This window comes from Anomaloglossus baeobatrachus, chromosome 8 (genome assembly GCF_048569485.1).
Source record: "Anomaloglossus baeobatrachus isolate aAnoBae1 chromosome 8, aAnoBae1.hap1, whole genome shotgun sequence".
In the NCBI taxonomy this organism is placed as follows: domain Eukaryota; kingdom Metazoa; phylum Chordata; class Amphibia; order Anura; family Aromobatidae; genus Anomaloglossus; species Anomaloglossus baeobatrachus.
The window spans coordinates 35,529,013-35,555,158 of record NC_134360.1 but is presented as its reverse complement, the minus strand read 5'-3'; the positions used below and the strand labels follow the sequence as shown (position 1 = coordinate 35,555,158).

Sequence of the window (26,146 nt, the reverse complement as noted above, 5' to 3'; positions counted from 1 at the left end):
GCCAGACGACGGATTACGCTGCATTCCTGGGGGATTTATTAAGCTTTTATATTGCAAAGTTGTTTTATCTTTGATCCTAAATATTGGTTTAAACATTAGGATGGACGCTGTCAGCTAGACTCCGTGTCCCGTCACCGTCACGTCTGCACGCTCCACTGTCACCACATCAGGAAATGTACGTTAATGGCTTTCAGTTATTTTCACAGATCGGAGCAGTGCTCAGGGTCAGAACAATAAAAATATCACATATGTAAAAATAGCCCCTGTGTCTGACTCTTATTTAATGCAGATTGTGTAATATCAGCTGCATTGATTTTCAATGGAAGGAAAAGAAGTTAGCTACTTCCTCCTAGCGAATTACAATTCATAGCTCTTCTATTTCCCTTTTTTTTCCCCCTAACTAAGGTCAATGAAGGTATCAAGAATGGCCACTTTTATTGACTGAATGCCAGGAGGAGCTAGGAAGGGGAGGATGAGAGTTCTTTAGGTGACTGGGTGACCAAAGCTGATGAAGACAGACAGCTACTTCCTGAATGCAAATCTATAAAATGCTTTACATCTTCATCCCTTATATTTAAAAGGCCCAAAACTGTACAATAGGCAATTGCCCCCAGACAGGACCCACCGCCCACCCCTCATGGAGCTGCGGTGCGGCTTTATTTAAGTGGGGCCATATGCAATTCCACACTCTACAATATTGCAGGGAAAAACAATGAACCGGCAATCTAACCCCATCATCATAAACGGATTATATGCCCTCACTTTGTAAGATGGGAGTACTTCTTTAAACAGATCTACTTTTACCTGCGCTGATACATTGTAACAAAGCATAAGCACAAGAGAGTGATAAGTTATGCCATGTGACTAAGCACCATCAGGACCGAATTAGGGACCACTTATAGGATTTTACACATGTTTTTCATGTTAGAAGCCACCATGGGGGCCCACACAATGTATAACATAAACCTTCCCCCACTGTAAATATACAATATATACATATACATATACACGCCATGATTAAAGACCCCATCTCGGATAGGTTCCTGCCCGAGGGGTCACTAGGGGGTTCTCCGGTAACTTTTAAGGCCAAGAGAATATAGACATAAACTATAATGTAACTAAACATAACAAATGAGGTCAGCACCGAAAAATCCGCACAAGAAAGGAGTAGACTATATTCCTGTACAGAAAACAAGCCATTATTAAGAGGACGGTTACAGCCACGAGGACCCCTAAACAGAATTTTGTTTTACTAATTTAGATAAATCTGAAATTCTGCACCGATTAATCTCTGAATATTTCTAAATTACCATCCAAGGCCACAGCAGGGAGTCACATCATAAAATTCTGACTGCCTGCGGTCACCACTAGAGGGAGCTCACTGTATGATAAAGCTGTATGCAGTGAGCTCCCCCTAGTGGTGGCTGCACACAAAGTTTTCATTGAAAGGGGAATATTCATCTCAGACCTATGTAAGCTATGAGGACATAGGTTAGATGTGGCAAGCATCGGACTGGAGTACCCTGGGCCCGTCAGAGAAAATCATTCTTGGGGTCCACAATGAAATAAATATAAGTCCACCAATTGTGTGGTAAAATGTGCTAATAGGGTATTACGCATTTTAAAGACCCTCTCCAGGTTTTTTCTTTTACTGCTGGAGAGGGGGTTCTCATCTAAGGTCCCTGACCTTACTCTACCGCCTCTAGGCCCTGTCTTCAGCTCATGGAGAGCTTACCTTCCCAAGGCATCCTCATCACCTTCTCCGCTCTACGTTACCTGCAGCAGTGTGATGAGGTCGCAGCTTGATGACCACATCACGCTGCTGCACGCTGAGCCGCGGGGTGATGTGCGCACGGTCTGCTTTGCTCCACTGACCCTGGCCCAACAACATGGCTAATTTGCACGCGAAGCAGATTGCATGCAAATTAGCCATGTGGTAGTGGGGCTGTGGAGGGAGGCCCAGCCCGGAGCTTAAAGCGCATCGATCACCAGGATTTTCCATTATAACCTAAAGCCAGTGCTATACTGGCACCATCAGGCATGTGAAGCGCATTGTGTGCAAATTAGCCATGTGGTAGGGCAGCTGTGGAGGGGGATGACATGCCCATGGCCTGCTTTGCTCCACTGACAATGGCCCAACAACATGGCTAATTTGCATGAGAAGCACATTGCATGCAAATTAGCCATGTGGTAGGGCAGCTGTGAAAGGAGGCCCACAGCTTAATAAAGAGAAATAAGTACCCCGGCCGGGCCCAGGCCACCCTTTTCACTGGGCCCTATCAGTAAGGGCATTGATGGACCTGCCAGCAGGTGCCAGTGCCTGGGCCCACCGGTTCTCTGGTGGGCCAGTCCAACCCTGGATGTGGCCACTGCGAATAGAGAGGTAGCTGTGCATGCGCAACTCTCTCTCCATTAAATTCTATGGCATTTTTAGGAAATAGCTGATCAAGTGGATAGGAAGGCGCATGCGCATCCATTCCTGTTTTGAGAATGGAGTCCCATTTTGAGCTTCCTTTGATATTTGGGGGAGCTCGGCGTTCTCTATTCACTTCTAAGGGAGTTCTGGACACAGTCGAGCGCGTCTATTTTTTAAGCAGGTGCAAGTAATTGCGCATGCGCAGATATCCCTCTGTTAACAGTGGACCTCGTTATACAGCGCAGTACGACGCGTAGGACGGAAGCTGGGACTGATGTTGCTCATAAGATAAATTTGGCTCTTGCACTATTTCCATTAGATCCAATAAAGTCTCGTTCAGGGACATGCCCTACTTACATGGAGAATGGAAGCTACCAGGATTTTTATTGATTGATTGATTTCAAGGAGGAACAGAGGAGCAGCACAATGCAGACTTCTGTGCATTGCTCCAGAACTGTTATTTGCTGGTGAATACAAGTATGAACTAAATCACATAGGTCAGGAGAGATGAAAGGCGCTCAGTCAGCCATTGCAACAGTTCTCCTTTATGGCTTTTAATCATTCAGACATGGTGTTGCCAGCGAAACGCGAGAATACTGCAGCAGCACAACCACCCGCTCTGCGTCACGATTCTCCCATGTCTCTGTAACCCTGATAGGACGACACTATAAAAGCCAAAAACAGAAAACACTAAGAATTATTTGTACGGTGAGGAGCAAAAGGGTAACAATGTTTTGAGCTTTTGACTTTCAGGCTCCATATCTCACCATCCTCTACAGCTTTGAGCGTGAGACGACCTTCATTTTATAGACAATCATCTTGGCTGTCTCATACATAAATGTGACTTGCAGCTGTTTAGCATATGATTAGTTATACAGATTCTTCTCAGGTCACTGCATTGTTACGGTTTTGCTCCTGGAGATGGAAAATGTTTTTTTCTTCCTGTATACTTCAAAATACAACCTGTTCTCACATTCCCTAATATCTCAGTGTGTTATTAGGGTGATTCCCAAGAAAAAGGTCACTGGCTGGAAGCTAGGAGCCATGAAGAAGATTTCCCAAGAAAAGAGAAACAACATCATCCAGATCATCGATAGCGGTGTCTCTCAGCCAAGAAAATTGGCAAACTGCATCATGTGAGGCCATGAGAGATGGAAGAAAAGGAAATTAAGTCCGTCCATCCATTCAAAAGCCAAGAGGTAACGTCCAGGCAAAATATAGGCGTCAACAAGTTGGCTCATTACAAAGTCTATCAGTTCTGGTGACACCCGGCAGTGGAGGAGGCTCGTCTGCTTCATAATAGTGAGATCACAGACGTCCATACAAGCACCGAGCAACGCACGTTACACAAGTCTGGAATGGTGGCCCGAAAAAAGGTGAAGAAGCCGCAACTTCAATATCGTCATAAGAAGGGACGGCCGAGTGTACAAAAAGTACGAAAAGTGGAAGATTGGAAACAGGTGATTTGGAGCGATGCGATGAAAGTCAATAGATGACTCTGCTTGGGGCAAATGGGTCTCGAAGAAATAAGGGAAGAAGAGGCTAACAGAAGGAGAAATTGAAGGGACTGTGAAGTTTGGTGTAGGAAGCCTGATGATATCGGGGGGTTTCACAGCCAAAGCCATTGGCTACTTGACCAGGATGGATGGTGGTCTCAATGCTGAGCTATAGGTGAGATTCCTACAAGGCGAGTTACTTCATACACTCGAGTACTATGGGTATGAAAAGGACGACATAGTGTTACAGCAGGACAACAACCCGAAGCATACGCCGAGATTGGTGAGGAAATGGGTTAATGACCATGAAGTAAAGGAGTTGGATTGTCCCCACAGTCCCCAGACCTCAACCCAATCCAACACGAGTAGAGGGGAAGAAAAATCCGTATACATCCCCAAGAGAGACGATCAGTATACACCAACACTGGGAACGTGGAGAAGAGACCTGACCAATATACACCAACACTGGGAACATGGAGAAGAGACCTGACCAGTATACACCAACACTGGGAACATGGAGAAGAGACCTGACCAGTATACACCAACACTGGGAACGTGGAGAAGAGACCTGACCAGTATACACCAACACTGGGAACGTGGAGAAGAGACCTGACCAGTATACACCAACACTGGGAACGTGGAGAAGAGACCTGACCAGTATACTCCAACACTGGGAACATGGAGAAGAGACCTGACCAGTATACTCCAACACTGGGAACATGGAGAAGAGACCTGACCAGTATACACCAACACTGGGAACGTGGAGAAGAGACCTGACCAGTATACACCAACACTGGGAACGTGGAGAAGAGACCTGACCAGTATACACCAACACTGGGAACGTGGAGAAGAGACCTGACCAGTATACACCAACACTGGGAATAAGGAGAAGAGACCTGACCAGTATACACCAACACTGGGAACGTGGAGAAGAGACCTGACCAGTATACTCCAACACTGGGAACATGGAGAAGAGACCTGACCAGTATACACCAACACTGGGAACGTGGAGAAGAGACCTGACCAGTATACACCAACACTGGGAACGTGGAGAAGAGACCTGACCAGTATACACCAACAACGGGAACGTGGGGAAGACACCTGACCAGTATACACCAACACTGGGAACGTGTAGAAGAGACCTGACCAATATACACCAACACTGGGAACATGGAGAAGAGACCTGACCAGTATACACCAACACTGGGAACATGGAGAAGAGACCTGACCAGTATACACCAACACTGGGAACGTGGAGAAGAGACCTGACCAGTATACACCAACACTGGGAACGTGGAGAAGAGACCTGACCAGTATACACCAACACTGGGAACGTGGAGAAGAGACCTGACCAGTATACTCCAACACTGGGAACATGGAGAAGAGACCTGACCAGTATACACCAACACTGGGAACGTGGAGAAGAGACCTGACCAGTATACACCAACACTGGGAACGTGGAGAAGAGACCTGACCAGTATACACCAACAACGGGAACGTGGGGAAGACACCTGACCAGTATACACCAACACTGGGAACGTGGAGAAGAGACCTGACCAATATACACCAACAACGGGAACGTGGGGAAGACACCTGACCAGTATACACCAACACTGGGAACGTGGAGAAGAGACCTGACCAGTATACACCAACACTGGGAATGTGGAGAAGAGACCTGGCCAGTATACACCAACACTGGGAACGTGGAGAAGAGACCTGACCAGTATACACCAACACTGGGAACATGGAGAAGAGACCTGACCAGTATACACCAACACTGGGAACATGGAAAAGAGACCTGACCACTATACACCAACACTGGCAACGTGGAGAAGAGACCTGACCAGTATACACCAACACTGGGAATAAGGAGAAGAGACCTGACCAGTATACACCAACACTGGGAACGTGGAGAAGAGACCTGACCAGTATACACCAACACTGGGAACGTGTAGAAGAGACCTGACCAGTATACACCAACACTGGGAACGTGTAGAAGAGACCTGACCACTATACACCAACACTGGGAACGTGTAGAAGAGTCCTGACCAGTATACACCAACACTGGGAATAAGGAGAAGAGACCTCACCAGTATACACCAACACTGGGAACGTGTAGAAGAGACCTGACCAGTATACACCAACACTGGGAATAAGGAGAAGAGACCTGACCAGTATACACCAACACTGGGAACGTGTAGAAGAGACCTGACCAGTATACACCAACACTGGGAACATGGAGAAGAGACCTGACCAGTATACACCAACAACGGGAACGTGGGGAAGACACCTGACCAGTATACACCAACACTGGGAACGTGGAAAAGAGACCTGACCAGTATACACCAACACTGGGAATGTGGAGAAGAGACCTGGCCAGTATACACCAACACTGGGAACGTGGAGAAGAGACCTGACCAGTATACACCAACACTGGGAACATGGAGAAGAGACCTGACCAGTATACACCAACACTGGGAACATGGAGAAGAGACCTGACCAGTATACACCAACACTGGGAATAAGGAGAAGAGACCTGACCAGTATACACCAACACTGGGAACGTGTAGAAGAGACCTGACCAGTATACACCAACACTGGGAATAAGGAGAAGAGACCTGACCAGTATACACCAACACTGGGAACGTGTAGAAGAGACCTGACCAGTATACACCAACACTGGGAACATGGAGAAGAGACCTGACCAGTATACACCAACACTGGGAACATGGAGAAGAGACCTGACCAGTATACACCAACACTGGGAATAAGGAGAAGAGACCTGACCAGTATACACCAACACTGGGAACGTGTAGAAGAGACCTGACCAGTATACACCAACACTGGGAATAAGGAGAAGAGACCTGACCAGTATACACCAACACTGGGAACGTGTAGAAGAGACCTGACCAGTATACACCAACACTGGGAATAAGGAGAAGAGACCTGACCAGTATACACCAACACTGGGAACGTGTAGAAGAGACCTGACCAGTATACACCAACACTGGGAACGTGGAGAAGAGACCTGACCAGTATACACCAACACTGGGAACATGGAGAAGAGACCTGACCAGTATACACCAACACTGGGAACATGGAGAAGAGACCTGACCAGTATACACCAACACTGGGAACATGGAGAAGAGACCTGACCAGTATACACCAACACTGGGAATAAGGAGAAGAGACCTGACCAGTATACACCAACACTGGGAACGTGTAGAAGAGACCTGACCAGTATACACCAACACTGGGAATAAGGAGAAGAGACCTGACCAGTATACACCAACACTGGGAACGTGTAGAAGAGACCTGACCAGTATACACCAACACTGGGAACATGGAGAAGAGACCTGACCAGTATACACCAACACTGGGAACATGGAGAAGAGACCTGACCAGTATACACCAACACTGGGAACATGGAGAAGAGACCTGACCAGTATACACCAACACTGGGAATAAGGAGAAGAGACCTGACCAGTATACACCAACACTGGGAACGTGTAGAAGAGACCTGACCAGTATACACCAACACTGGGAATAAGGAGAAGAGACCTGACCAGTATACACCAACACTGGGAACGTGTAGAAGAGACCTGACCAGTATACACCAACACTGGGAATAAGGAGAAGAGACCTGACCAGTATACACCAACACTGGGAACGTGTAGAAGAGACCTGACCAGTATACACCAACACTGGGAATAAGGAGAAGAGACCTGACTGTTCTGGCACCCTCAATCTGTGCGTTGGAAGACGAGTTGACAGACAGCTTAACTCTTTCCCATCAATGCATTGACTCGGACGCTGGGGGTCCTTTACAACTTTTATTAATGAGATCAGTGTAAAACTACAAGAAATAAATGAAAATACTAAGTACAACATACAACATATCTGAGTTACATAGCATTCCATTTGATACAGGACATGCAGGGTAAATGCACTACATGGCGAATACATATTAGCTAATGACAGGATAATACTTGCAGAACAGACCAACTACATTATAATTTTGATGAGCCCTAACCAGGGGATCATAACTCACCGACTGTGCTATGTAGAGGCAAACATAAGGAGCAGAGATCTGGAGAGATATTCAGCATGCAGAATGTGTGTGTTCATGTAACTGAAATGGCTGCTGAAGAAGAAGGGGCAGAGCCTATGCAAGGTCTGATGGGTAACTACATAAGCCTTGGTAGGACAATTTTCATTGCACAGTAACCAGTGAAACATTAAACTAACTGCAGTAAGACAACATTGTCAACAGATGGCGCTGTTGGATATCACTGGACAAGTGGACAGTATCAATGTCAATTACTAAATGTAATCTTATTACTTGGCATAATAAAATAATTATATGCATTTCTATGAAGGCATGACACTCCCCGTCTGGCATCCGGGGGAATGCCACAAACTTAAACTAGAGCAATAGAATAAGTTCAGATGCAGGTCTAAGAAACAGCTTTCCACTTTGCTTGGGAATCTTGATTTCCACTTTCCTGACCTGTCCGTCTTGACTTGGGAAGACCTTGGTTACCAATCCTAGAGGCCACTCGTTCCTTTTAGACTGAGTGTTCTTCACTAGGACGACATTCCCAGGTTTCATGTTGGGTCTACTATCTTGCCATTTGTCTCTTGTCTGTAATGTAGAGAGATATTGTTTTCTCCACTTAGTCCAGAAAAGGTCTGCTAACATTTGAACTCTTTTCCATTGAGATTTGTACAAGTCTTTTGTAGTAAACTCTCCAGAAGTCGGCATACTCACATTAAACTTCTGGGTGAGGAGAGTTGAAGGGGTGAGCAGAGATAGGTCATCAGGGTCATTGGATATGGGAACCAGTGGTCTGGCGTTCATTATAGCTACTACCTCGGCCATGAAGGTTGTTAGAGTCTCATGAGTGAGCTTCGAAGGACCAAGTTGCAGAAAGATGGAATCGAGGATTCTGCGAGCGATGCCGATCATGCGCTCCCACACACCTCCCATATGAGATGAGTGCGGTGGGTTAAAGGTCCACGTACAACCTAGTTCTGAAAGACGTCTTTCTACTTGGTTAATGTCCAGATTTGAGGGAATCTTTAGTTCACCACATGCTCCTACAAAGTTAGATCCTCTGTCAGAGCGTATATGCTTTACATGTCCTCTGAGAGAAATGAATCGTCTGAAGGCATTTATGAAGCTGGATGTGTCCATTGTCTCAATGACTTCTATGTGTACGGCTCTAATACTCAAACATGTGAACAAGACGGCCCAGCGCTTGCTGTTTGCATGTCCTCCCCTAGTCTGACGTGTGACAACTGACCAGGGACCAAACACATCGAGGCCCACGTTAGTAAAAGGAGGTTCGGTACTCAAACGGTCTGCTGGTAGGTCTGCCATTTTTTGGGATTGACAAGAACCACGGAGTTTCCTGCAGATGATACATTTGAAGATGACTCTACTCACAAGTCGCTTAGCTCCTGTTATCCAGAAACCCGCTTCCCGTAGGGCTCCTTCAGTTATCAAGCGCCCTTGATGTCTAACCTGTGCGTGATAATGCTCAACCAGCAGGAAAGCAACATGGCCATGAGGAACAATGATTGGAGTACACTCGTCATTTTCAAGCTTTGCATTTGAAATTCGTCCCCCGACTCTCAGCAGTCCTTGAGTATCCACAAACGGGTCCAGTTTTTTAAGGGGACTATCTTTTGGGACACTTCTGTGGTTCCGGAGGGACTCTAGAGTCTGGGTATAAGCTTCATGCTGTACACAACAGATGATTGCGTGTTTGGCTTGCGTGAGCTCTTCTACTGTGTAAGCTTTATGACAACGATGCCAGCCTTTGCATGGAGCTGGTCTCGACTGTCTGTTTTTAAAGGATCTAATGACATGGATCAGGCAAGTCAAGGCTCTGTAGGCCGATCTACAGGTAGAGAATCTGAGGAAGCGGCGAGAATCAAGGTGCCTGTTGGTGATCGTTGTGCTAAGTGTGGAAACTTGAGGCCGTAGCTCTACATCTGATTCTGGTTCGAAGAGTTCATGTGTATGTGTCTCGTGAGCAGTGGGTACTGGTTGATACAGAAATGCAGGCCTGACTAGCCAGTTAGTGTCTTTGAGGCGTGGTGCCGATACCGCTCTGGTCGCATGGTCTGCAGGATTTTGGTCGGTTGGTATTTTGAATATTTTGTCCATGAAAGCAAAGAAATGTACCTCCATTTCTGGCTTCTTTGAGAAACTTGGCTTTAAGTAGGTAAGGCGCTTTAGTGCCATCTCTTTGTTGTTAGGAAGACAGGGTCTTTGTGGCTTGAATGGTAGTGGAGCCACCCAGCTGTCGTTTTCATCCTTGTGAAATCCTTGATCCATTATCTCCAGGAAGGTCTCATCTTCAATGGAATGGGCTCGTTTATAATCTTCTTTGGTCTTTTGAAAGACAGCGCACCCTAGATGATCTTTGTCTCCGTCGCACAATTCATCCATGGCGTATCTGTCTTTCCCACCATCTAAGTGTGCTGAATTGGTGAGATTTTCCTTCACTGGGAATTTGTTGGGGCAGGGTAGGAAAAAGGATGGACGGCCACTCTCCAATGTGTTCGTGTAGAGAGATTGGATGTTGTTCGGCTTGGGAACTTTTCCGAGGCAGACGTCCCCTATAACTACCCATCCTAGATCTAGCTTCTGAGCGTAGGGCGAGTTATGAGGACCGTTTATCTGTTTCCTCACCTTGTGAACTCTGATGATGTCTCTCCCCAGCAAAAGGACCAACTTGGCTTGGGAATTAAGTGCAGGAATGAGATGCGCTATGTTTCTCAAATGGGGATGGTGTAGTGCCGCTTCTGGAGTGGGTATCTCTTCTCTATTGTTCGGGATGGCATTGCACTCGATTAATGTAGGAAGGGGTAAGGATGTCTTCCCATCTAGGGATTCGATTTGATAACCTGTTGCCCTCCTGCCAGATTCTTCACTCACTCCTGTACATGTTTTCAGTGAGTAGGAGCAGCTAAGTCCCTTGATTCCAAAGATGTCAAAGAAAGCTGAGCTGGCGAGTGATCTATTACTCTGGTCGTCGAGTATAGCATAGAGTTTAACCGCTTTTTCTCTGTAGCCCATAGGGTAAACTGTAACCAGACAGATCTTTGAGCAGGATTTGTTAGTGAGACCTTCTCCACAAATTTGAGTGCACTGGGGTGACACTTCAGGAGGAGTACTGTCTGTCTCCTCCCCGCCGTGCTCTGTAAGTCGGTCGATGTGCGTGGAATTCTGTGGGGCTGGTTCTGGGTGTAGAGCTGTGCTGTGCTCTTGACTGTTACACTCCGAACAAGTGATACTGGCATTGCAGTCTCTAGCTAAGTGAGATGTGGATGCACAACATCTGTAACATATGTTGTTTTCTCTGAGGAAGATTCTACGGTCTTTAAGAGATTTTCCTCTAAAACTCCTGCACTGTTGCAGTGGGTGAGGCCTTTTGTGTAGGGGGCACTCTTTGTCTGGGTCAATTGTTAGTGACCCTTCAGGTTCTGTTGTACTGTGGGTCTTGCGTGATGAATCTGTAGCAGACACATTAGTTTTGTGTACAGTGATAGGTGAGCCTCGAGGGTTGCGTACTGGAGCAGGCTTACCTGTTCGTGAGTTGATGGGATCTGCGGTGGAAAGGTCAAAGCTGGGATCATTCCTGATCTTGGCTTGCTGGCGCACAAAATCTACGAAGACATGGAATGGAGGAAACGGCACGTTGTGACGTTGTTTGTAATCTGAACCCCGGTTCAACCATTTCTCTTGCAGACTGTAAGGCAACTTATTCACTATGGGTTTAATACCTCTGGCTGCATCTAGGGACGCGAGGCCTGGCAGGTCTCCTTCAAACTTGGCGACTTGGAGTTCTACCAAGAGGTCGCTCAATTCTCTTAGCATGTGAAAGCTCTTATTAGAGATCTTGGGAAAGTCCTCCAACCTTTTGAAGAGGGATTCTTCTATCCTCTCTGAAGAGCCATAGCACTCATCAAGTCTCTCCCATAACAGGCACAAACCTTTGCTCGGGTGGTTGATGCTGATATCCCTGATGCGTTTTGCATGTTCTGCTGATTCGTTTCCTAGCCACTTGACCAAGAGATCGATCTCTTCATTGGCAGAGATGTCCAGGCCGGCCGTGGCGTTTCTGAAGGAAGCTCTCCACGCTCTGTAACTTTCAGGACGGTCGTTAAACTTTAAAAGACCTTTGGTGAGTAACTCACGGCGTGCGAAGAACTTGAGGAAATCTGGTAGCTCTTGATTTCTGAGAGGGTGGTCCTGATACATGTTGCTATGATGAGGTCCCAGTGAGTTATTGTTGCCATCAAATACGTTGTCGCTATGATAGTCGCCATCGGGGTCCTCCATTTTGGGACGGTTCGCTGTGTAATAGGAATCTACAAACTTGGGTGCAGGTGACACTGATGGTGTTAGGTGGACGGAATTACCTTCATGCTTAACATGGGATGTTTGTTGAATGAAGGTTGATGGCTGGATGGCAGGATTAAGTCTCTCTCTTGGAGCTGAATGTAGATGGTCGTCTGATGCGGTATGCTGTAGTACGTAGTCTGAAGTGCGTTGTGAGATATCCCGATGACTGAGTTCGGGTCCGAGCCTTAACCTGAAACTTTTACTGTCGCTGCGTGCTGCTTCTTCTAAAGCCTGTACTTCAGCTTCTGCTGCTGCTGCTTCTGTGTCTACAGCAAGTTTTGCAAGGTCGGCTTCTAGACGTGCTTTTTCTGTCTTTAATTTCAACTCTTGTTCAGCAAAGGCAGCTCTCACTTTGGCGGCTTCCGCTTTCGCCCTGGCGGTGGCAATTGCAGCGCTGCTCACAGACTTCCTTGAAGCTGACGAGCTTACATGGGAGCGTGTTACATAAACTTCAGATCCTCTATCTGACATGGTGTCTGTATGCGGCTTGACTGCTCTCTGATAGAAGTCGGCGTCTATGCTTCAACCCCGTTAATAGCAGTCGTTTTACTGTTCTGGCACCCTCAATCTGTGCGTTGGAAGACGAGTTGACAGACAGCTTAACTCTTTCCCATCAATGCATTGACTCGGACGCTGGGGGTCCTTTACAACTTTTATTAATGAGATCAGTGTAAAACTACAAGAAATAAATGAAAATACTAAGTACAACATACAACATATCTGAGTTACATAGCATTCCATTTGATACAGGACATGCAGGGTAAATGCACTACATGGCGAATACATATTAGCTAATGACAGGATAATACTTGCAGAACAGACCAACTACATTATAATTTTGATGAGCCCTAACCAGGGGATCATAACTCACCGACTGTGCTATGTAGAGGCAAACATAAGGAGCAGAGATCTGGAGAGATATTCAGCATGCAGAATGTGTGTGTTCATGTAACTGAAATGGCTGCTGAAGAAGAAGGGGCAGAGCCTATGCAAGGTCTGATGGGTAACTACATAAGCCTTGGTAGGACAATTTTCATTGCACAGTAACCAGTGAAACATTAAACTAACTGCAGTAAGACAACATTGTCAACAGATGGCGCTGTTGGATATCACTGGACAAGTGGACAGTATCAATGTCAATTACTAAATGTAATCTTATTACTTGGCATAATAAAATAATTATATGCATTTCTATGAAGGCATGACACTGACCAGTATACACCAACACTGGGAACGTGTAGAAGAGACCTGACCAGTATACACCAACACTGGGAACATGGAGAAGAGATCTGACCAGTATACACCAACACTGGGAACATGGAGAAGAGACCTGACCAGTATACACCAACACTGGGAACATGGAGAAGAGATCTGACCAGTATACACCAACACTGGGAACGTGGAGAAGAGACCTGACCAGTATACACCAACACTGGGAACATGGAGAAGAGACCTGACCAGTATACACCAACACTGGGAACATGGAGAAGAGACCTGACCAGTATACACCAACACTGGGAATGTGTAGAAGAGACCTGACCAGTATACACCAACACTGGGAACGTGGAGAAGAGACCTGACCAGTATACACCAACACTGGGAACGTGGAGAAGAGACCTGACCAGTATACACCAACACTGGGAACATGGAGAAGAGACCTGATCAGTATACACCAACACTGGGAACGTGGAGAAGAGACCTGACCAGTATACACCAACACTGGGAACGTGGAGAAGAGACCTGACCAGTATACACCAACACTGGGAACATGGAGAAGAGACCTGATCAGTATACACCAACACTGGGAACGTGGAGAAGAGACCTGACCAGTATACACCAACACTGGGAACATGGAGAAGAGACCTGATCAGTATACACCAACACTGGGAACGTGTAGAAGAGACCTGACCAGTATACACCAACACTGGGAACATGGAGAAGAGACCTGACCAGTATACACCAACACTGGGAACATGGAGAAGAGACCTGACCAGTATACACCAACACTGGGAACATGGAGAAGAGACCTGATCAGTATACACCAATACTGGGAACGTGGAGAAGAGACCTGACCAGTATACACCAACACTGGGAACGTGGAGAAGAGACCTGACCAGTATACACCAACACTGGGAACGTGGAGAAGAGACCTGGGATCAGATTTCGGTGGACACCTGCTTGAATCTGAACAAGAGCCCAGAAGGATTCAGGCAGTGATGAAAGCCAAAGGTGGATTTACAAAATACTAACAAAATGATAAAAATTTAAATTTAGATTTTTAGGAGCAAAACAGTAACAATGCAGTGACATGAGGAGAATCTGCATAACTAATCATATGCGAAACAGCTGCAAGTCACATTTATGTGTGAGATAGCCAAGATGATTGTCTATAATATGAAGGTCGCCTCACGCTCAAAGCTGTAGAGGATGGTGAGATATGGAGCCTGAAAATCAAAAGGGAAAAACATTGTTACCCTTTTGCTCCTTAGTGTTGTTTTGACCATAAAGTCTACGACTGGATTAGGATTTCATAAACCAATGCATTACAGTAGTAGCAATGGACGACCACCAAAGACAGCCACACAGCACCCGCCCCACAGCCACCATGGCCGCCCTTCTTCCCTGCAGACATATTAAGTTAACAAGCCTTAAAACCTTGCAAGTGTCTATGAGTTTTGTCCTGACATTTACTAAACTGGGAGTCCCAGTGCAGTCTGCGGATTTATAGCCCCCTGTTATAGGCTGTGTTGGCTGCACCTCATTAAATCTCTGCTTTCACGTTTTATGAGATCATCTCCACTGAGCGGGTCAGATATAGCGATCTGTCAGTCATCTGCTGTCTGGAGACCAAATGTGTAGACGAATAAAGGTCTGTGGAGGTCTCCTGATGTTTGTCTGTAGGGGGGTCTCGTCTCACTAAGAGGCGTCATCTTACAGGACCTCAAAATGGTGCAAAATATGACTGCATGGCTGCAGTATATGGCTCCGCTGAGTAGGAGTGGCTCCGCAGCTAAAGGGGTATCAGAAAATACAGCAGAGTAGGGGTGGCTCCGCAGGTAAGGGGTATAAGAAAATACAGCAGAGTAGGGGTGGCTCCGCAGGTAAAGGGGTATCAGAAAATACAGCAGAGTAGGGGTGACTCAGTAGTTAAAGGGGTATCAGGAAATACAGCAGAGTAGGGGTGCCTCCGCAGTTAAAGGGGTATCAGAAAATACGGCAGAGTAGGGGTGGCTCCGCAGCCAAATGGTATCAGAAAATACAGCAGAGTAGGGATGACTCCGCAGGTAAGGGGTATAAGAAAATACAGCAGAGTAGGGGTGGCTCCGCAGGTAAAGGGGTATCAGAAAATACAGCAGAGTAGGGGTGACTCTGTAGTTAAAGGGGTATCAGGAAATACAGCAGAGTAGGGGTGCCTCCGCAGTTAAAGGGGTATCAGAAAATACGGCAGAGTAGGGGTGGCTCCGCAGCCAAATGGGTATCAGAAAATACAGCAGAGTAGGGATGACTCCGCAGGTAAGGGGTATAAGAAAATACAGCAGAGTAGGGGTGACTCAGTAGTTAAAGGGGTATAAGAAAATACAGCAGAGTAGGGGTGACTCAGTAGTTAAAGGGGTATCAGGAAATACAGCAGAGTAGGGGTGCCTCCGCAGTTAAAGGGGTATCAGAAAATACGGCAGAGTAGGGGTGGCTCCGCAGCCAAATGGTATCAGAAAATACAGCAGAGTAGGGATGACTCCGCAGGTAAGGGGTATAAGAAAATACAGCAGAGTAGGGGTGACTCAGTAGTTAAAGGGGTATAAGAAAATACAGCAGAGTAGGGGTGACTCAGTAGTTAAAGGGGTATAAGAAAATACAGCAGAGTAGGGGTGACTCAGTAGTTAAAGGGGTATAAGAAAATACAGCAGAGTAGGGGTGACTCAGTAGTTACAGGGGTATAAGAAAATACAAAAGAGTAGGGGTGACTCAGTAGTTAAAGGGGTATCGGAAAATACAGCAAAGTAGGATTGGGTCCGCAGTGAAAGGGGTATCAGAAAATACAGCAGAGTAGGGGTGGCGCCGTAATTAAAGGGGTATTAGAAAATACAGCAATAGTAGGGGTGTCTCCACAGTTAAAGGGTATCAGGAAATACAGTAGAGTAGGGGTGGCTCTGCAGTTAAAGGACTATCAAAAAATAAATCAGAGTAGGGATGGTTCCACAGTTAAAGGGGTATCAGGAAATACAACAGAGTAGGGGTGGTTCCGCAGTTAAAGGGGTATCATAAAATATAACAGAGTAGGGGTGGCTCCGTAATTAAAGGGGCATCAGAAAATTCAATTTTCCAGATCATTATCTGTAATAAAAAAATAAAAAAAATTCAACCCCCCACACCTGTCTCCCAATCTAATAGATTTATTGTTTTTGGTGCCATTTTGGAGAATAGTATGGTGCTAATAGGGAGAGAACCACCTCTCTGAAAAGAAACTTTGCACAAGAATAACAATTTAATATAGTATATACACAAGTATATAACATATCATTAAAGGGGCTCCCCGGGCACTAGTCACTTCGGCGTCTGGTGGTGAGAGGCCCTAATGACGTAGTGTCCCGGTCAGGATCCATGCATGATACTTATTGGCCTGGCCCACATTCTGGCAGGCACCTATCCATGCAGTGTCTGAAGCACCTCTATCCCTCCTATTCAGAAGGGACAGGTGCCAGAGAGCCCCTTTAAACATGAGTTTTATTTAGCTTAACCACCTTACATAGGTGTGTCGGGTTTTGTGAAGTGTTGAAATACATCAGATTAGTTGCAGCTTTCACTGATCTCCTGTATCCTAAAAACTGTCTGTACATCTATGAAGGAAGATTTCCCTGTCTTTAATTAAATTACTCCTTGAATATCTGTCTTAAAGTTCCAAATACTCTGCATAGTTATACATTTAAATAACATCATTTTCACCACCACTAGAGGGAGCTCACTGCATACTGTTATTATTGAGTTCAATGCATGAACTGTATGCAGTGAGCTCCCTCTAGTGGTGGCTGAAGACACTATTAGTTATCCAATTTTGATAGTATAATTTACACCACCACTAGAGGGAGCTCACTGCATACAGTTCATGCATTGAACTCAATAATAACAGTATGCAGTGAGCTCCCTCTAGTGGTGGTGCAAATTATACTATCAAATGAATAACACATAGTATCTTCAGCCTCCATTAAAGGGAGCTCACAGGGAGCTCACTGCATACTGTGTTATTATTGAGTTCAATGCAGAAACAGTATGCGGTGACCTCCCTCTAGTGGTGGCTGAAGGCACTATCATTTACCCTATTTTGATCATATAATTTGCACCACCACTAGAGGGAGCTCACTGCATACTGTTATTATTGAGATCAATGCATGAACAGTGCAGGAAGAGAAGAGCTCCCTCAAGTGATGGCTGAAGACACAATATTATTTACCCTATTTTGATTATATAATTTGCACCACCACTAGAGGGAGCTCACTGCATACTGTGCATACAGTTCATGCATTTAACTCAATAATAACACAGTATGCAGTGAGCTCCCTCTAATGGAGGCTGAAGACACTATTCGTTATCCAATTTTGATAGTATAATTTGCATCATCACTAGAGGGAGCTCACTGCATACTGTGTTATTATTGAGTTCAATGCATGAGCAGTATGCGGTGAGCTCCCTCTACTGGTTGTGCAAATTATACTATCAAAATTGGATAACGAATAGTGTCTTCAGCCACCACTAGAGGGAGCTCACTGCATACAGTTCATGCATTGAACTCAATAATAACAGTGAGCTCCCTCTAGTGGTGGCTGAAGACACTATTCGTTATCCAATTTTGATAGTATAATTTGCACCACCACTAGAGGGAGCTCACTGCATACTGTTATTGAGTTCAATGCATGAACACTACAGGAAGAGCTCCCTCAAGTGATGGCTGAAGACACAATATTATTTACCCTATTTTGACTATATAATTTGCACCACCACTAGAGGGAGCTCACTGCATACTGTTTTATTATTGAGTTCAATGCAGAAACAGTATGCGGTGACCTCCCTCTAGTGGTGGCTGAAAGCACTATCATTTACCCTATTTTGATCATAATTTGCACCACCACTAGAGGGAGCTCACAGCATACTGTCATTATTGAGCTCAATGCATGAACAGTACAGAAATAGCTCCCTCAAGTGATGGCTGAAGACACAATATTATTTACCCTATTTTGATTATACAATTTGCACCACCTCTAGAGGGAGCTCACTGCATACTGTGTTATTATTGAGTTCAATGAATGAGCAGTACACAGAGAGCTCCCTCTAGTGGTGGCTGAAGACACAATATTAATCATCCTATTTCGATATAATTTGCACTACCACTAGAGGGACCTCACTGCATAGTGTGTTGTTGAGTTCAATGAATGAGCAGTACACGGAGAGCTCCCTCTAGTGGTGGCTGAAGACACAATATTAATCATCCTATTTCGATATAATTTGCACCACCACTAGAGGGACCTCACTGCATAGTGTGTTGTTGAGTTCAATGAATGAGCAGTACACGGAGAGCTCCCTCTAGTGGTGGCTGAAGACACAATATTAGCCACCCTATTTCGATATAATTTGCACCACCACTAGAGGGAGCTCACTGCATAGTGTGTTGTTGAGTTCAATGAATGAACAGTATGCGGTGAGCTCCCTCTAGTGGTGTCTGAAGACACAATATAGAACATAGAAGTTGCATACAAAAAACTTTAGTTTGTAAAGTTGCATTATTTTTTGAATTTGATATGGAAAAAAGTAAGTGGTTGCAAAAGTATACACACCCTGCTAAGTGAAATGGTGCAAAAATAAAGTAACAATTACAACTTTAATTAAGGCAATTACCTTAGGAAGAAATAATAGGAGTTGTTCTCCATCACAGTATACGAGTGACAGTTGAAGTAGCCCAGCCCCGTGACATTAAGTCGGGAGCCTGAAGGAACTTCCAACATGCTCCCCCAGCCCTGGTCACACAGCAGCTCAATCTCCGCAGAGTAGAAGAGGTCGGAGTTGTACTGCCAGGGCAGGTAGTTGTAGACGCTGTAGCTGTCCTGGTGAAGAGCCAACACTTTGGCAAACACCACGGTCTCCACCAGTTCAGCTCGGCAGGCTTCAGTTTGTGGTCTCCAATCTTGAGGCATCTGGCATCCTTCAAGAAGTCCAAGCGTGATGGCACCAACCATGATGAGCCTGAGGACCAGCATCGTGTTAGGTCTTTGCCGTTCCTGGATTTCCTCTAGATAAATGTTGGCAAATTTTTCAAGGACGTTCGAAAAGAGCCAACGTCAATGGTTCCAGATGTCAATAGTGATGCCAAAGAATCTGAACCAAGGACATTCGAAAGGAGCCAACGACTTGTCAATGGTTCCAGATGTCAACAACGATGCCAAATAATCTGAACCAAGGACGTTCAAAAGGAGCCAACAACTCTTCAATGGCTCCAGATGTCAAAGAATCTGAAAGCACAAAGGAATTCCTGAGATCAGTCAACGTTTTCTTCCACTTACGGACTTTTTGGGGCTATGCTAAGAGCCAACCAGCCAAACGTGGACCATCCATGGGATGAAGAAGGTTCCTCCAGACTATAGAAGTGAGCCAGGACCTCTCTTTGTGCTCTTGGTCACCCTGTTTGATGTCCTCTCCTGTTTGGCATCCTCTCCTGGCTCCTCACTCCATCCCTCCGAGGAGGAACGAGACGAGATACTTGTGGTTGACTTTGGAACACGTTCTGGGGTCTGTGTGATGTTGAGAATCTCCGTACAGAGGGAAATAATAGTCTGCTGCTCATTAAAGTCCATTCAATCGACTGCAAATTCCTGAGCAAACAGCACAGATCAGCTTTCAGCCTCAGCCTGTTGCGTTTCGCAGCCTCCAGAATGTAGAACCTTTCCTAAGGAATTATGGAAGCATCTTGAGAACTCTCCTCCTCGTCTGAGGACCCTGTGGAGACAAAGAAATCTCCATTTACACATGGAACATGTTCCTTCTGATGGTCTTGACAGGCAGCAAACCTATTTAGGATTGGAGTGAAATAGGAGCCCCATCATCCACCCTCCCACTTTCCTCTATAAAACATGCATATTTTACTGATTAAGGAGTAAGAAAAGGGTCTGCAGCGGGAGCAGCAAATAGGCGAGGAGCGTCCAAATGTTACCCACAACTCTGCCAAAGGAGGGAGAGCATCGGAAACCTCCTTGGCACGGACAATCTAGGAATTTTTCCCCTTGTTTCCAACCATTTTACTGCTGAAGCTCCTGAGCCTCAATCCAAGATCTATAACAGGGGCCACATCGACCTTGTACTGTGCCGTATATGTTGGACAGGGGTCTTTTGGGTTTTCTCAGGTTCCAGGTGGGTCTGCCAGATATGAACTTACAAAAACGCACCAAAAAACGCAACTTTTTTACTGCCAAGAGGTCAGATTTTGCTGCAGAAAAAAAACGCATAGCTAAGCCTCTGTAGCTAGTGACCCTTGAAATACAATAAGCATACCACCCCCCTACTTACAGCAAATGGGACAGACCCAGTGAAGCATTACAATCATATTAATGTATGTATTGCCCATTGTAGTGGACTCATCCATTGTTTCATAGGGGTATTTATTTCCATAGAGGTAATTACTGTAGGCTTGGAGCAAGGGTTGAGGACACTGGCCTTATCCTATATCTAAACACCCCGGCTGCCGATACCTCCCCTGGAATACTTGTTGACTCTTCCACCTATGTCCCTGCTGTGTGTACATGGTTCATTTTTTATGCGTTTTTTGGTGCAGTTTTGTTGCAAAGTTGGTGCAGTTTTGTTACAAATTTGGTGCAGGTGTGTTGCAGGATTGCTGCAGATTTGGTGCAGGTTTGTTGCAGATTTGGTGCAGGTTTATTGCAGATTTGGTGCAGGTTTGGTGCAGTTTTGTTGCAATGTTAAGTTAGTGCAGTTTTGTTACAAATTTGGTGCAGGTGTGTTGCAGGATTGCTGCAGATTTGGTGCAGGTTTGTTGCAGATTTGGTGCAGGTTTATTGCAGATTTGGTGCAGGTTTGGTGCAGTTTTGTTGCAATGTTAAGTTAGTGCAGTTTTGTTGCAAAGTTGGTGCAGGTTTGTTGCAGGATTGTTGCAGATTTGGTGCAGGTTTGTGGCACATTTGGTGCAGATTTGTTGGAAATTTGGTGAACGTTTGTTGCAGATTTGGTGCAGTTTTGTTGCAGATTAGTGCAGTTTTGTTGCAAAGTGAAGTTAGTGCAGTTTTGTTGCAAAGTTGGTGCAAGTTTGTTGCAGGATTGTTGCAGATTTGGTGCAGGTTTGTTACAAATTTGGTGCAGATTTGTTGGAAATTTGGTGAACGTTTGTTGCAGTTTTGTTGCAGATTTGATGCAATATTGTTGCACATTTGGTGCAGGTTTGTTGCAAATTTGGTGCAGGTTTGTTGCAAATTTGGTACAGATTTGTTGCAAATTTGGTGCAGATATGTTGCAAATTTGGTGCAGATATGTTGCAAATTTGGTGCAGATTTGTTACAGATTTGGTGCAGTTTTGTTGCCCAAATCTGCATGTCTCTCTTCATGCCAGCAAAGTCAATGAGAATTCTAAGTGCTGTGCGTACGTTGCTTATTTCTTTGCAGATTTGGTGCAGGAAATAAACTGCAAAATATCAATGGTTGGTGTTTATTTTCCCCAGCATTTTATAGCCCTTCCAGCCAATGACATTACCAAATGGCATGGCATAAAAACTCACAAAAAAAGCACCAAAAAAGTATCAAAACACATGCTTTTTTGGTGCGTTTTCTGCCAGAAGGTGCAGATTTCATGCTGAAAATTTCTGCCCCAAATCTGCAGCTTGTGCACATGACCTTATACTGTATGTTATGAAATTAGAAAAAAAAAGATCTGTTTAATATAATAAATCAGATTGCTCTATAATAACAATAATAAAAAAAGTTCCGCAATAGATCTGGGTCTAAAATGCAATTAGATCTAAGAGACCCCGAAATACCACCGTCTGCATTACAGTTTGATACAATGTATGAGCGCTATCAGAATAGGAAAGAAACATGTTGTGCTGCTGCATTTAGCTCAAAGAAGATTTTCTCAACTGGATACAATTATAGCAAACTATTATCCGCTTTAAAAAAATACATTCTTTTGTGCAAGTGATGAGCGGGCACTACCATGCTCGGGTGCCGGGTCCTGTAACTACTGATGAGCGGGCACTACCATGCTCGGGTGCCGGGTCCTGTAACTACTGATGAGCGGGCACTACCATGCTCAGGTGCTCGGTACTCGTAACTAGTGATGAGCGGGCACTACCATGCTCAGGTGCTCGGTACTCGTAACTAGTGATGAGCGGGCACTACCATGCTCAGGTGCTCAGTACTCGTAACTAGTGATGAGCGGGCACTACCATGCTCAGGTGCTCGGTACTCGTAACTAGTGATGAGCGGGCACTACCATGCTCAGGTTCCGGGTCCTGTAACTAGTGATGAGCGGGCACTACCATGCTCAGGTTCCGGGTCCTGTAACTAGTGATGAGCGGGCACTACCATGCTCGGGTGCTCAGTACTCGTAACTAGTGATGAGCGGGCACTACCATGCTCGGGTGCTCAGTACTCGTAACTAGTGATGAGTGGGCACTACCATGCTCAGGTGCTCAGTACTCGTAACTAGTGATGAGCGGGCACTACCATGCTCGGGTGCTCAGTACTCGTAACTAGTGATGAGCGGGCACTACCATGCTCGGGTGCCGGGTCCTGTAACTACTGATGAGCGGGCACTACCATGCTCGGGTGCCGGGTCCTGTAACTACTGATGAGCGGGCACTACCATGCTCAGGTGCTCGGTACTCGTAACTAGTGATGAGCGGGCACTACCATGCTCAGGTGCTCGGTACTCGTAACTAGTGATGAGCGGGCACTACCATGCTCAGGTGCCGGGTCCTGTAACTAGTGATGAGCGGGCACTACCATGCTCGGGTGCTCAGTACTCGTAACTAGTGATGAGTGGGCACTACCATGCTCAGGTGCTCAGTACTCGTAACTAGTGATGAGCGGGCACTACCATGCTCGGGTGCTCAGTACTCGTAACTAGTGATGAGCGGGCACTACCATGCTCGGGTGCCGGGTCCTGTAACTACTGATGAGCGGGCACTACCATGCTCGGGTGCCGGGTCCTGTAACTACTGATGAGCGGGCACTACCATGCTCAGGTGCTCGGTACTCGTAACTAGTGATGAGCGGGCACTACCATGCTCAGGTGCTCGGTACTCGTAACTAGTGATGAGCGGGCACTACCATGCTCAGGTGCCGGGTCCTGTAACTAGTGATGAGCGGGCACTACCATGCTCGGGTGCTCAGTACTCGTAACTAGTGATGAGCGGGCACTACCATGCTCAGGTGCTCTGTACTCCTAACTATTGGGGAACGTGAGCATTTTTACAGAACATTTTCAGGAAAAATGCTTGAGTTCCCCATTGACTTCCATTATACTCAGGTACTTGAGTCACGCTCATCCGAATATTAATTTCCTGTTACAAGTACAGAGCACCCGAGCATGGTAGTGCCCGCTCATCACTAGTTACGAGTACCGAACACCCGAGCATGGTAGTGCCTGCTCATCACTAGTTACAAGTACTGAGCACCCGAGCATGGTAGTGCCCGCTCATCACTAGTTACGAGTACTGAGCACCTGAGCATGGTAGTGCCCGCTCATCACTAGTTACAAGTACTGAGCACCCGAGCATGGTAGTGCCCGCTCATCACTAGTTACGAGTACTGAGCACCCGAGCATGGTAGTGCCCGCTCATCACTAGTTACGAGTACTGAGCACCCGAGCATGGTAGTGCCCGCTCATCACTAGTTATCAGTACTGAGCACCCGAGCATGGTAGTGCCCGCTCATCACTAGTTACCAGTACAGAGCACCCGAGCATGGTAGTGCCCGCTCATCACTAGTTACCAGTACTGAGCACCCGAGCATGGTAGTGCCCGCTCATCACTAGTTACAAGTACTGAGCACCCGAGCATGGTAGTGCCCGCTCATCACTAGTTACCAGTACAGAGCACCCGAGCATGGTAGTGCCCGCTCATCACTAGTTACAAGTACTGAGCACCCGAGCATGGTAGTGCTCGCTCATCACTAGTTACAAGTACTGAGCACCTGAGCATGGTAGTGCCCGCTCATCACTAGTTATGAGTACTGAGCACCCGAGCATGGTAGTGCCCGCTCATCACTAGTTATGAGTACTGAGCACCCGAGCATGGTAGTGCCCGCTCATCACTAGTTATGAGTACTGAGCACCCGAGCATGGTAGTGCCCGCTCATCACTAGTTATGAGTACTGAGCACCCGAGCATGGTAGTGCCCACTCATCACTAGTTACAAGTACAGAGCACCCGAGCATGGTAGTGCCCGCTCATCACTAGTTACCAGTACTGAGCACCTGAGCATGGTAGTGCCCGCTCATCACTAGTTATAATATATTATAAAGAAAATCTAAATGACAAAACCACTTCACCGCCCCAAAAAAATGGACTAAAATGAGATAAAAAAGTTGGGTGGATGCCAAAACGATAACAATATTACAGCTCATACTGCAAAAATATAAGCCCTTATACATGATATATATGGTGCTATCACCCCAAAAATTTAAAAAAGTTATAGTTCTCATAAGATAAGTAGGAAATATTGAAAGTAAAGAGGGGCCCCTGGGATTTTGATGCCCAAGGGTCCGCATAATCCTGGAGCCAGCCATTAAGAAGACCTTGTAGGTGCAACCGTGCAGCGTCCGCCATCAGATATCAGGATTACCTGGAGGATTTGCATTAGGGCAGCAGCAGATGAGACCCAGCAGGGGCAGTAACGAGCAGCACCGACCTTTGTCGTTTCCAGATTTCTCCAAATCCGTCAACACCTGTTTTGGATCCAAATCTAATGTGAATCTTTCTGGACCTGGTCTCAGGTTGTCACTGCTGCTTCTGTCTTCATTGTAATGCAGAAATCTGTGAACTTGCACTTAAAATTCCCTCACCCCAGGGCAATGTGTAAGAATGCAATGAGGAATGTCATAGGGCGAGTGTGTATAGTAATTATGCATCATGGCCACTAGATGGGGCTGTTTAGCCAAACAGAATAGTCAGGAGTTTTTGGTCACAGGTGAGACTAGAAACTTCAGTAATTTGAGTGGAAATATTTAAAGGGGACCTGCCACTTGCAAAAACATATGTATATTTTTTAATGTGGTATAAATGTCGCTGTTCTCCTGAATCCGAAGATGTTTTTCTTTTGTTTTTGCGCCCTTCCGTTACTGAGATATGGCCTCTTCTTCCTTCTATATACAGTGCCTTGCCAAGATAAAAAATTATAATTTTTTGGTGAAGAATCAACAAGTGGACACAATTGTGAAGTTGAACACAATGTATTGCTTAAGTTAAACTTTTGTAAAAAATAACTGAAAATTGGGGCGTGCAATATTATTCATCCCCTTTAAGTTAATACTTTGTAGCGCCACCTTTTGCTGCGATTACAGCTGCAGTCTCTTGGGGTCTGTGTCTATCAGTTTTGCACATGGAGAGACTGAAATTCTCGCCCATTCCTCCTTTGTAAACAGCTGGAGCTGAGTGAGGTTGGATGGAGGCGTTTGTGAACAGCAGTTTTCAGCTCTTTCCACAGATTCTCGATTGGGTTCAGGTCTGGACTGTAACTTGGCCATTCTAACACCTGGATACGTTTATTTGTGAACCATTCCATTGTAGATTTTGCTTTATGTTTTGGATCATTGTCTTGATGGAAG

The 26,146-nt window shown here is 45.7% G+C and overlaps 2 protein-coding genes across 3 annotated transcripts in view; both read right to left on the bottom strand.

Moving 5' to 3' along the window:
* LOC142249119 (coiled-coil domain-containing protein 3-like) overlaps positions 1-25,326 on the bottom strand; it is a 41,259-nt gene extending 15,933 nt beyond the window's left edge. Inside the window, exons 1-2 of one of the 2 annotated variants that reach the window (XM_075320713.1) lie at positions 25,165-25,326; positions 19,217-20,311 (exon numbers count right to left, since the gene is read on the bottom strand). In XM_075320713.1, coding sequence (XP_075176828.1) covers positions 19,217-19,575 — 359 coding nt within the window. In that variant the 5' untranslated portion in view covers positions 19,576-20,311; positions 25,165-25,326. The remainder of the gene's footprint in view (positions 1-19,216; positions 20,312-25,164) is intronic. The other variant, XM_075320714.1, reaches the window with a different exon arrangement.
* On the bottom strand, positions 7,852-13,310 carry LOC142249657 (uncharacterized). Its single transcript, XM_075321445.1, has 2 exons — positions 13,203-13,310; positions 7,852-13,007 (listed from the first exon to the last, which is right to left on the bottom strand). The coding sequence occupies exon 2, from the start codon at positions 12,800-12,802 to the stop codon at positions 8,339-8,341; it is 4,464 nt and encodes a 1,487-aa protein (XP_075177560.1). The 5' UTR covers positions 12,803-13,007; positions 13,203-13,310; the 3' UTR covers positions 7,852-8,338.
* Positions 25,327-26,146: the final 820 nt, after the last annotated feature.